Genomic DNA, 13,576 nt, shown 5'->3' with positions numbered 1-13,576 from the left:
TATATATATATATATATATATATATATATATATATATATATATATGTATGTATATATATATATATGTATACAATGGAATATTACTCAGCCATCAAAAAGAATGAAATCTTGCCATTTGCAATGATGTGGATGGAGCCAAAATGTATTATGCTAAGCGAAATAAGTTAGTCAGAGAAAGAAAAGTACCATATGATTTCACTTATATGTGGAATTTAGGAAATAAAACAGATGAACATAGGGAAAGGAAGAAAAGAAAAAGAGAGGGAGGCAAACCCATAAGAGACTATTAACTATGGAGAACAAACTGAGAGTTGCTGGAGGGGAGGTGGGCAGGGGATGGGCTAAACAGGTGATGGGGATTAAGGAGGGCACTTTTTGTGATGATCACTTGGGTGCTATATGTTATATTTAGTGGTGAATCACTAAATTCTACTTTTTTTTTTTTAAAGATTTTATTTATTTATTCATGAGAGAGAGAGAGAGAGAGGCAGAGGGAGAAGCAGACTTCCCGCAGAGCAGGGAGCCCGATGCGGGACTCGATCCTGGGACTCCGGGATCATGACCTGAGCCGAAGGCAGATGCTTAACCATCTGAGCCACCCAGGCGCCCCTCTACTTTTTTTTTTTTAATTTTTTTAAGATTTTTTTTTTTTAAAGGATTTTATTTATTTATTTGACAGAGAGAGACATAGCGAGAGCAGGAACACAAGCAGGGGGAGTGGGAGAGGGAGAAGCAGACTTCCCGCAGAGCAGGGAGCCCGATGTGGGACTCGATCCCAGGACCCTGGGATCATGACCTGAGCCGAAGGCAGACGCTTAACGACTGAGCCACCCAGGCGCCCAAATCACTAAATTCTACTTCTGAAACCAATATTACACTGTGGGTTAACTAACTAGAATTTAATTAAAAACTTGAAACAAAAAAAAGAGAGAGAGAATTGCAAATTACGAGATACTGTTACACATATATGAAAATGGCTAGAATCCAAAAAACTGATAATGCCAAATGCTAACAAGGACATGGAGTGACAGGAAATCTTGTTTGTTGCTGGTGGGAATGAAAAATGACATAGCTACTTGGGAAGACAGTTTGGCAGTTTTTTACAAAGTTACTTATGAAGTAATGTAGTCTTATCGTATGATCTAGCAATCATGCTCCTAGACATTTACCTAATTAGTTTGAAAACTTATGTCTATGAGAATGTTTATATATAGCAGCTTTATTCTTAATCACCAAAACTTGGAAGCAGTCAAGTATCCTTCAGTAGGTAGATAAACAAACTGGTGAATCTATACAATGGAATATTATTCAGCAGTAAAAAGAAATAAGCTATTAAGCCACACAAAGATAGGGAGGAACCTTAAATGTGTATTGCTAAGTGATAGAAGCCAGTGTGAAAAAGCTACATACTGCATGATTCCAATTATAGGGCATTCTTGAAAAGTCAAAAGTATGGAGACATTAAAAAAATCAGTAGTTATCAGGAGTTTGGGGAGAAAGGGGAAGGATTAATAGGTGAAACACAGGGGATTTTTAGGATGGAGAAACTATTCCATATGATACTGTAATGGTGGATACATGACAATATACATTTGTCAAATCCCATAGAACTCTATAGCTCAAAGAGTGAAACTTCATGAATGCAAAATTTTTTTTTTTTAGGTTTTAATTTATTTATTTGAGAGAGAGAGACAGAGCTAGTGAGAGAGAGCAGAAGTGGGGAGGAGAGGGAGAAGCAGGCTCCCTGCAGAGCAAGGAGCCTGATGTGGGACTCGATCTGAGGACCCCAGGATCATGACCTGAGCTGAAGGCAGATGCTTAACTGACTGAGCCACCCAGGTGCCCTGAATGCAAAAATTTTTAAATACCCATTTAGGAGGTCAGGGGATCCCAGGAAAGAATGTAGATTGTGATAAGAGAGTCTAACTGTATAAGAAATGTATGACACAACCTCACTGAAAGGAATGAGGGGGAGGGGAGAGTGCTCACCTAAGTAACTGGAAATGGAGTTTGTAAGACTGCAGGCAAAGGGAACTGCGTGTAAGTACTGTACCCTAGTTGATAAGTTATTCCTCACTGGTGTATGGGTTAATAATTCTGATACTGCTATGCATGTATACTGGAATTGAACAATTAAGTAAAACAGATGGTAGGAGGAAGTTTCTCACTGAGTTGTAATTTATAGATAAGCAAGGGGAAGAAACTAAAATGATCCATGTGTGTGATAATGAATTAGAGTTAGAGAAATCAGTATGAACTTATGTTTAAAGTGTTAGATTTGATTGATTGATTGATTTATAGATATGGGTATACACATTGGTTCTATACACAAACATTTTTTTTTGCTCTGTCAGATGAGAGAACTGAACAGAAATGATACCCCAGTAGCAATGAGCACTCCTAGCAACCAGACTTTGCTTTTTAATACTATTCTCCACTAAAAGGAACCAGAAATCCTTGGAGAAATGGCAGATTCTAGGATTGGGGCAGGACATATCTGAGATGAACCTGAAGCATCTTGTAGTGCCAGAAAGTAGGGAAGTGCCAAAAAAATAAAAAAGAAAAACTGCACTGATGGGGTTATGTTAAAGGGGCACAGGAACCAAGTGAAAGAGGTCCCAATGGCCAAAACTAGAACAGCTTGAGCAAGAAAATAAAGTAGAATTGGATTATAACTCAAAGTACAAAATATCTGTTGAGTTCATTTTGATATAAATAATTGAGTAAATTAATAAACAAGGAAGAAGAGATAAACTCTAGTGCATAAAAACTCCAAATAATTTATGTAGATGTTCATCCTAAACGAAAGGGAGCATAACTCCCCATTCCTTACGTGTGGGCTGCACATACAGACTTACTTTTAAAAAGCACAGCATGGAAAATGAGGAAAAAGAGTAAGTTTACAGTGGAGAAACCTGACAAGCACTACTTTAGCTAGGTAATCAAGGTCAACATTAAGTCATCAATCATTTGATAGTATGTGCCCTTGAAATTATATGATGACAATGGTACTTTACCTCTGTGATCTTTCCTCTCAGAACCCATAACCCCAGGGTAACATGAGAAAAAACATCAGACAAATTCCAACAGGGGAGCCTCTTATAATATATCTGACTGGTACTCCTCAAGCCTGTCAGGAACATCAAACAGGAGGAAAAGTCTGAGAAACTGTCACAGCCAAGAAAGCCTAAGGAGACATGACAACAGTGTAATCAGGTACCCGGATGGGATCCTGAAACAACACAAGGACATTAGGTAAAAACGAGGAATTATGACTTCAGTCCAAAATTATGGACTTTAGTTAATAATGTGTCAATACTGGTTTGTTGATTGTAACAAATGAATCATACTAATGTAATATATTAATAATAAGAGAAACTCTGAAGAGATATAGGGAATTCTCTGTATTATTTTCTCAATTTTACTCTAAATCTAAAACTGCCTTAAAAAAAATGAAAGTGAAATAAAGACATTCCCAGATAAGCTAAGAGGGAAAGAATGCTTCTAGTAGACTGCCTTACAAGGAATATAAAGAAGTCCTTCAGACTGAAAGGAAATGATACCAGAGGATAACTCAAATTCACACAAAGAAATAAAGAACACCAGTATATGTAGGTAAAAATAAAAGAAAGTAAAAATATTTTTTCTTTTTCCTCTCTTAACTGATTAAAAAGACAATCTATAAAACAATAATTATGAAACTATATTGTTGGGCTTATGAAACATAAAAATGTAATATATATGACAAAGCACAAAGGAGGGGAAGAGAATGGAGCTATTGAAGCAAAGATTCTATATTTTGCTGGTATTAAGTTAGTACTAATCTTAAATAGATTATGATAATTTATAATGTATACTGCAATCCTTTAGAGCAGCTACTAAGGAAGTTACTCCAAAAATATAGGGGGAAAATGGAATTGAAATTGGACACTAAAAAATATTTGTTTAACACAGAAGGTAGTAGAAGAAGAACAGGGGAACAAAAGAGATGAGACATGAGAAACAAACAAAAACGTGGCAGGTATAAATCCAACCATATTAATAATTACATTAAATATTAATGAATCAAGCACTCCAATCATAAGTCAAAGATTGCCAAATTTTATGTGTGTGTAGGTGTTGTGTGTGTGTGTGTATATATATATATATATTTAAAAGCTGACAAGATCCAACTATAAGCAACACATCTTTGATTCAACCTTGCAAACAGTAACCGCAGGGGAGCTGGAGATAATATATCAAACATAATAGACTTTAAGACAAAAAATGTTTCTAGAGACAATGAGGGACATTTTATAATAAGAAGAAGGTCAGTTCATCCGGAAGCTATCACAATTGTAAACATATATGCACCTAATAACAGAGACTTAAAATACAGGAAGCAAAATCTGACAGAATTAAAGAGAGAAATAGACAACTCAATAATAATAGTTGGAAAGTTCAATATCCCACTCTCAATAATAGAACAACTAGACAGAAAATCAGTAAGGATATATATAGAAGACTAAAACAACAATATAAATCAATTATAGAACACTCCACCCAACAACAGCTAAATATATATTCTTTTCAAGCACACACGGAACATTCTCCAGGATAGACCATATGGTAAGCTATAAAGCAAGTCACAATGAATTTAAAAGGATTGAAAGAATATAAAGTACATTCCCCAAAATACTTTGTAATGGGTAGTTAGATAATATATAATTTCCTAGTGGTTCTGCTTCTCTGGTTCAACGCTGACTGATACAAGTTTTTAATACAACACTAAAACCATGATCCGTAAAAGAAAACATTGATAAATTGATTTGACTTCATCAAAATCCAACACCATTGAGCTTCAAAGACCCCATTAAGAAAGTGAAAAGACAAACCACAGATTGAGAGAAAATATTTGAAAATCACATTTCTTTTTTTCTTAAGATTTTATCTATTTGGGGTGCCTCCCTCTGCTTGTGTTCCTTCTCTTGCTGTGTCTCTCTGTCAAATAAATAAATAAAATCTTTAAAAAAAAAGATTTTATTTATTTGAGAGAGAGGGAGAATGAGCAAGAGAGTGAGAACACAAGCAGTGGGAGGAGCAGAGGGGGAGGGAGAAACAGGCTACCCATTGAGCAGGGAGCCAGATGCAGGGCTCAATCGCAGGATCCTGGGATCACGACCCAAGCCTAAGGCAGATGCTTAACAAACTGAGCCACCCAGGCACCCTGAAAATCACATTTCTGATAAAGGACTTGTATCCAGAATACATAAAGGACTCTTTAAACTCAATAATAAAATGGGTAAATATTTGAATAATCATTTCATCAAAATAAATATAAGAATGGCTAATAAGCACCTGAAAAGATGCTCGACATCATTAGTCTTTAGGGAAATGCCATTTAAAACCACAGTGGGATACCACTTCACACATCTTAGTAAGGTTATACTAAAAAAGACCATAACAAGTATTGCTGAGAATGTGGAGAAACTGGAACCTTAATACATTGCTGATGGGAATGTAAAATAGCGCTGTCACTTGGGCAATAAGTTAACAATTTCTTAAAAAGTTAAGCATAAACTTACCAGCAATTGATAAATGACCCAGAAATTCTACTCCTGGGTATCTACCCGAAAGAAATGAAAACATATGTCCACACAAAGACTTATACATGTGTGTTCATATCAGCATTATTCATAAAAGTCAAATGTAGAAACATTCCAATGTCCATGAACTGGTGAGTAGGTAAACAAAATGTGGTATATGCAAACAGTGAGATACAATTGGTAATAGAAAGAAACTACTGGGGCGCCTGGGTGGCTCAGTTGGTTAAGCGACTGCCTTCAGCTCAGGTCATGATCCCAGGGTCCTGGGATCAAGTCCCGCATCGGGCTCCCTGCTCTGCGGGGAGCCTGCTTCTCCCTCTCCCACTCCCCCTGCTTGTGTTCCCTCTCTCGCTGTGTCTCTCTCTGTCAAATAAATAAATAAAATCTTTAAAAAAAAATAAAAAAAAAGAAAGAAACTACTAATACATCCTATAACATGGCTGAATCTCAAAATCATTATGTTAAATAAAAGAAACCAGATATTTTTTAAAAAAAACACATATAATATGATTCCATCTTATGAAACATCCAAAAAAGGCAAACCTATTGAAACAGAAAATAGATTGGTGCATGTCTGGGACTGGGGTGGGAAAGAGGATTGACTGCAAATGGGCATAATGAAGGAAATGTTCTAAAATTGAATTGTGGTGAGTTACACAACTCTAAATTTATTAAAAGTCATTGAATTGTACACTTAACATATATGAGTTTTATGGTATGTAAATTGTACCTTAATAAAGCCATTATTTAGAAAAAGTCAAATCTGCTTCCAATGTCTTAAAGCACCCTTACTTATTTTTTTCTTTTGTCTCTTCTTTTCTTCAAGCAAAGATACACTAATTCTACTCAGTATCTTGACATTGTTCTCAATAGCTTTGAATGTTTCTGTTAAAAACTCCATTTGTGCTATCCAGTGGTGGTGTTCCTCAATATCAACTGCAGTCATCTCAGACAAAATGGCATCTTGAAGAGAGTAAAAAAATATTTCTGTGCAGAAAAATAATTATAACCATATAGGCTTATAATATTGGCCAACTACTCCATATTGTAGTATTGGGGAATGTAGATATCTCACACTTATTGCTATTCTGAAGCTTTTCTCTATGAAGAAATGAAAAAGGAAGAGACTTGGAATAGAAAGCTGAACAATAAATCTTGGACATGAAAATACTCTGGTATCTAAAAATGTGAGCATGTGTTTTAATATTGAGGAACTAAACCCAATTAACTCCTTTCATAAGTTATCTAGTATTTTAAAACCCTCATTACATGTTATTTCTTGCAACTTAATGACATCCCCTTTTTGTATTCTAAGCTTATTCATTCTTTCATTTAACCAATGTCTCCTTTGTCATGTATTGTTCTAGATACTGAGGATACAGCACTAAATAAAACAAATTCCCTGACTTCATACTGCTTGCATTCTAGTGAAAGGAGACAGACAAAAATTAGTTATGTAGTATGTCAGATGGTAAGAAATGCTACAGACAAAAATAAAGAGTAAAGAGTAATGGACAGTGCCTAGGAGTAGGGAATGGAGATAGTCAGAGAACACATCATTTTAAAGTGAGATATAAGCAGAGAATGAGCCACGTGGCTACTTGTGGACAATGTTCCAGGCAAAGGGACAGCAAGCACAAAGATACTGGGCAGGGGCATGCTGGCTTGCTTGAAGAAAAGCAAGGAGCCCAGAAGAGCTGGCATTAAGTGAGCAGGACTATATTTTTCTTATTTTATTCTTACTGAAACAGTGGATAACTGTTTTCTCAATAACCTCATTAGTCTTCTTTAATCTGATTAATCCTTTAAAATTTATAGATCCTATTTTCTAGCTTTTTCATTAACCTAATGGTTTTCCTTTGAACCACCTCTGGAAACTTACTCCATTCTTCCAACCAGGCCAGGATGTACACAAGAGTCTTTTCTCTAATTTCAGCATTCTTAGCATAAGTAACTATTTTCTCCAGGAAATTTCCTCTCCGTTTCTTATATTCTGTAAGGGATATTTTTCTTCCAGAGTGCACGTTCTCATCAAGAGTGTAGCGATTTATTATCCGCTGCACATTGAGCATTATGTCAGTCTGCTGCATGTTAATGTCCTGTAAGAATAAGAAGGGGGATATATTAATAAATTCTCAGTTTGTTGACATAATTAAACATCTGTTCATAAAAACTCTCAACAAAGTGGGTTTAGAGGGAACATATCTCAACATAATAAAAGCCATATATGAAAAACCCACAGCTGGGGCGCCTGGGTGGCTCAGTTGGTTAGGCGACTGCCTTCAGCTCAGGTCATGATCCTGGAATCCTGGGATCGAGTACCACATCAGGCTCCCTGCTCAGTGGGGAGTCTGCTTCTCCCTCTGACCCTCCTCCCTCTCATGCTCTCTGTCTCTCATCCTCTCTCTCAAATAAATAAATAAAATCTTGAAAAAAAACCCCACAGCTAACATTATACTCCATAGTGAAAAACTGAGAGCTTTTCCTTTAAGATCGGGAATAAAACAAAGATGTCCACTCTCACCGCTTTTATTCAACAAAGTTCTGGAAGTCCTAGCCACAGCAGTCAGACAAGAAAAAGAAATGACGCATCTATATTGGTCAGGAAGAAATTAGACTGTCAGTATTTGCAGATGACATGATACTATATATAGAAAACCTTAAGACTCCACCAAAAAAAAAAAAACTATTAGAAGTACTAAATGAATTGAGTAAAGTTGCAGGATACAAAATTAATACCCAGAAAATGGTAGCATTTCTATAGACTAATAATGAAGTAGCAGAAAGAGAGATTAAGAAAATAATCCCATTTACAATTGTACCAAAAAGAATAAAACACCTGTGACTAAACTTAACCAAAGAGGTGAAAGACCTGTACTCCGAAAACTTTAAAACATTCATGAAATAAATTGATGGCACAAATAAATGGAAAGATATTCCATGTTCATGTATAGGAAGAATTAATATTGTTAAAATGTCCATACTACACAAGCAATCTACAGATTCAATTCAATCCCTATCAAAATACCAATAGCATTTTTCACAGAACCAGAACAAATAATACTAAAATTTGTATGCAACCACAAAAGACCCTACATAACCAAAGCAATCTTGAGAAGGAAGAACAAAGCAGGGGGTAAATTTTCAGATTTTAAATTATACTATAAAGCTGTAGTGGGGCATCTGGGTGGCTCAGTCAGTTAAGTGTCTGCCTTCGGCTCAGGTCATGATCCCAGGGTCCTGGGATTGAGCCCCGCATCGGGCTCCCCACTGAGCATGGAGCCCTCTTCTCCCTCTCCCTCTACTGCTCCCCCTGCTTGTGCTCTCTCGCTGTCTCTCTCTCTCAAATAAATAAAAATTTTAAAAAGATTTTATTTATTGGGGCGCCTGGGTGGCTCACTCGGTTAAGTGGCTGCCTTCGGCTCAGGTCATGATCCCTGGGTCCTGGGATTGAGCCCCATGTCCGGCTCCCTGCTCAGCAGAGAGCCTGCTTCTCCCTCTCTGCCTGCCTCCCTGCCTACTTGTGCTTTCTCTCTCTGTGTCAAATAAATAAATAAAATCTTAAAAAAAAAAGATTTTATTTATTTATTTATTTATTTATTTATTTATTTGACAGAGAGAGAGATAGCGAGAGCATGAGCATAAGGAGTGGGAGAGGGAGAAGCAGGCTTCCTGCCGAGCAGGGAGCCTCATGTGGGACTGGATCCCAGGACCCTGGGATCATGACCTAAGCTGAAGGCAGATGCCTAATGACTGAGCCACCCAGGCGCCCCTCAAATAAATAAATATTAAAAAAAAATAAAGCTGTAGTAATCATAATGGTATGGTGCTGGAACAAAAATAGACACATGGGTCAATGGGACAGTATAGAGAGCCCAGAAATAAACCCACAAATATATGGTCAATTATCTTTGACACAGTGAGAAAGAATATGCAATGGGAAAAGACAGTCTCTTCAACAAATGGATTTGTATCAACCTACATTTGTAGCTTTCACTCTTATTTTAATTCTACATGTAGGTGTAAGCCTCTGTCTACTCTTTTATTATGTCTTCTAGTGAAGTTTGACCTAGAATTTACAAATTGAAATACTTGTTATTAGAAATTACTTTCCTAAAAAAAAAAAGAAATTACTTTCCCTTTATTTACCCTCACACTTGTATTAATTATTTAAAGTATGAGTATAGATATTTTATCTTTGAATTTCATCCCAGGAATGAAAGGGATGTTAAAATATTTTAAAAGGGCACAGTGAATATGATAGATAATGAACCACCACTCCACCTTTTCCAACTTTATTACTCTTTCAATTTGGTTTCAGACAAACAGCTCTTTCTATACTCCTTACAATAAGAGTAAGATTTGGATTTTTGCAAACCCATCATGGAAAAGGAATAATCAGATATTTAGGTGCTGGAAATATTGCAACAGATGATGCAAAAGAACGAAAGGAAGGGAGAGAGGGAGGGAAGGAGGGAGATGCAATTGCAGCAAATAATTTAAGTCAGGAACACAGGAGAGTGGAGACAAAGTTTGATAAGCCAAGTGATGAAAAACTAACACTACAAGCTAACCCATAGCACAGTGGTGAAGGAAAAAAACAATACCAAGTCCTCATAAATTCTTCCAGAAAACTAAAGAGGCAGTAGCAGTTCCTAATTCATTCTTTGAGGCCATTACCCTGATACCAAGGCCAGATAAAGACACTACAAAAAGAACGAATGAACAAACGAAAGGAAAGAAAGAAAGAAGAAAAGGAAAGAAAGAAAGAAAGAAAAGGAAGGGAAGAAAGAAAGAGAGAGAGGAAGAAAGAAAACTATAGACCAACATCCCTGGTGAATATTGACGCAAAAATCCTCAACAAAATACTCTCAAACAGAATTCAACAGCACATTAAAAGGATTATACATTATGGGTAAGTGGGATTTTTTTCCCGGAATGTAAGAATGGTTCAACATATGAAAGCCAATCAATGAAATATACCAAATTAACAGAATCCTAGGAAAAACACCACATGATCATTTCAATTGATGCAGAAAAAGCATTTGACAAAATTTAACACCTTTTCATGATAAAAGCATACAAAAAACATGGAATAGATAGAAACTTCCTGAACATGATAAAAAATATATATAAAAAATCTAGAGGGGCACCTGGGTGGCTTAGTCGGTTAAGTGCCTGACTCTTGGTTTTGGCTCGGGTCATGATCTCAGGGTCCTAGGATTGAGCCCCATGTTGGGCTCCCTGCTCAGTGGGGAGTCTGCTTGTCTCCCTCTCTCTCTGCCCCTCCCCATACTCAAATAAATATATATATATTTTTTAAAAGCCAAAGAAAAATCCAGAGGTAATATTCTCGATAGTGAAAGACTGAAAGGTTTTCCTCTAAAGTCAGGAACAAGGCAAGAATGCCCACTTTCACCACTTCTAGTCAACATATTACTCTAAGTTTTAGCGAAGAACAATTAGGCAAGAAAAAGAAATAATAAAAAACATCCAAATTGGAAAGGAGGAAATAAAATTGTATCTGTTTTCAGATGATATAATCTTATATGTAGAAAACCCTAAAGATTACACACATGAAAAAACTGTTAGGGAGTGCATTGAATGTGTAGGTTGCTCTGGGTAACATAGACATTTTAACAATATTTGTTCTTCCAATCCATGAAGCATAGAATGTTTTTCCATTTCTTTGTGTCACTCTCAACTTCTTTCATAAGTGTTCTATAGTTTTCAGAGTACAGATCCCTTACCTCTTTGGTTAGGTTTATTCCTGGGTATCTTATGGTTTTTGGTGCAATTGTAAATGGGATTGATACCTTAATTTCTCTTTCTCCTGTCTCAGTGTATAGAAATGCAACTGATTTCTATGCATTGATTTTATATCCTGCCACTTTGCTGAATTCCTGTATGAGATCTAGCAATTTTTGGGTGGAGTCTTTTGGGTTTTCCACATAGAGTATCATGTCATCTGTGAAGATTGAGAGTTTGACTACTTCTTTGCCAATTTGGATGCCTTTTATTTCTTTTTGTTGTCTGACTGCTGAGTACTATGTTGAATAGCAGTGGTGAGAGTGGACATCCCTGTCATGTTCCTGACAGCAGAAAAGCTCTCAGTTTTTCCCCATTGAGAATGATTTTTGCTGTGTGCTTTTTGTATATGGCTTTTATTTTATTTTATTTTATTTTAAAGTTTTATTTATTTATTTGACACAGAGAGAGATAGCGAGAGCAGGAACACAAGAAGGGGGGGAGAGGGAGAAGCAGGCTTCCCGCTGAGCAGGGAGCCCGATGCGGGGCTCGATCCCAGGGCCCTGGGATCATGACCTGAGCCGAACACAGATGCCTAACCATCTGAGCCACCCAGGTGCCCCTGTATATGGCTTTTATGATATTGAGGTATGTTCCCTCTAACCCTACACTGCAGAGAGTTTTAATAGAGAAAGGATGCTGTATTTTTTCAAATGTCCATCAACAGATGAATGGATAAAGATGTGATATATATATATATATAATGGAATATTAATCAGCCATCAGAAAAAATGAAATCTTGGGGCACCTGGGTGGCTCAGTCAGTTAAGCATCTGCCTTTGGCTCAGGTCATGATCCCAGGGTCCTGGGATCGAGCCCCGCATCGGGCTCCCTGCTCGGCGGGGAGCCTGCTTCTCCCTGCTTGTGCTCTTTCTCTCTGTCAAATAAATAAATAAAATCTTGGGAAAAAAAATCTTACCATTTACAATGATGTGGATGGAACTAGAGGGTATTATGCTAAGTGAAATAAGTTAATCAGAGAAAGACAATTATATGATTTCACTCATATGTGGAATTTAAGAAACAGAACAGAATCACAGGGGAAGGGAGGGAAAAATAAAATAAGATGAAATCAGGGAGGGAGACAAACCATAAGAGACTCTTAACTATAGGAAACAAACTGAGGGTTGCTGGAGGGGAGGTGGTTGGGGGGTATGGGGTAACTGGGTGATGGGCATTAAGGAAGGCATGTGATGTAATGAGCACTGGGTGTTACATGCAAATGATGAATCACTGAACTCTACTTCTGAAACTAATAATACACTATATGTTAATTAATTGAATTTAAGTAAAGTAAAATTAAAAAATAAATAAAATGCAAATTATCTAGAGGGGGAAAAAACTGTTAGAACTAGTAAATGAATTCAGCTAAAGTTGTGGGACATGAAATCACACCCAAAAATCAATTGTGTTGTTATACACCAAAAATGAACAATCTGAAAAGGAAATTAAGAAAACAAATCCGGGCGCCTGGGTGGCTCAGTTGGTTAAGCAACTGCCTTCGGCTCAGGTCATGATCCTAGAGTCCCGGGATCGAGTCCCACATCGGGCTCCCTGCTCGGCAGGGAGTCTGCTTCTCCCTCTGACCCTCTCATGCTCTATCTCATTCTCTGTCTCAAATAAATAAATCTTAAAAAAAAAAAAGAAAACAAATCCATTTACAATAGTATCAAAAGAATAAAATACTAGGAATAAACTTAACCAAGGAGGTGGAAGACTTGTACACTTATAATTTTCACTACAAAATGTTCAGAAGAAATTAAACACAAATAAGTGGAAAGACATTCCATGTTCATGGAATGGAAGACTTAATATTGTTAAGACATCAATACTACCAAAACTGATCTACAGATTTAATGCAATCCCTATTAAAATTCCAATAGTATTTTTTGCAAAAGTAGAAAAATCCATTCTAAAATTCATATGGAGTCTCAAGGTACCCTGAATACCCAAAATAGTCTTGAGAAAGAAGAATAAAATTGGAAAGCACACACTTCTCATTTTTAAATCCTAGTACAAAAGCAATGGTAATTAAAACAGAATACTGACAGAAAGACAGATATATAGACCAAAAGAACAGAGTAGAGTGCCCAGAAATAAACTTCTGCATATATGGTCAAATGTTTTTTTAAAAAATATTTATTTATCTATTTGAGAGAGAGAGAAAGAGAGCAGGGGGAGTG

General features: G+C 36.6%; 1 protein-coding gene across 1 annotated transcript in view; it reads right to left on the bottom strand.

Annotated features, from left to right (window-relative positions):
- Nucleotides 1–13,576, bottom strand: part of FAM186A (family with sequence similarity 186 member A) — a 74,167-nt gene that overhangs the window by 23,991 nt on the left and 36,600 nt on the right. Inside the window, 2 exon segments of the mRNA XM_044915203.1 lie at nt 6,378–6,548; nt 7,468–7,684. Of these exon segments, the coding sequence (XP_044771138.1) occupies nt 6,378–6,548; nt 7,468–7,684 (388 nt within the window).

Source organism: Neomonachus schauinslandi, chromosome 5, assembly GCF_002201575.2.
Source record: "Neomonachus schauinslandi chromosome 5, ASM220157v2, whole genome shotgun sequence".
In the NCBI taxonomy this organism is placed as follows: domain Eukaryota; kingdom Metazoa; phylum Chordata; class Mammalia; order Carnivora; family Phocidae; genus Neomonachus; species Neomonachus schauinslandi.
This window is presented reverse-complemented; position numbering and strand designations above follow the sequence as displayed.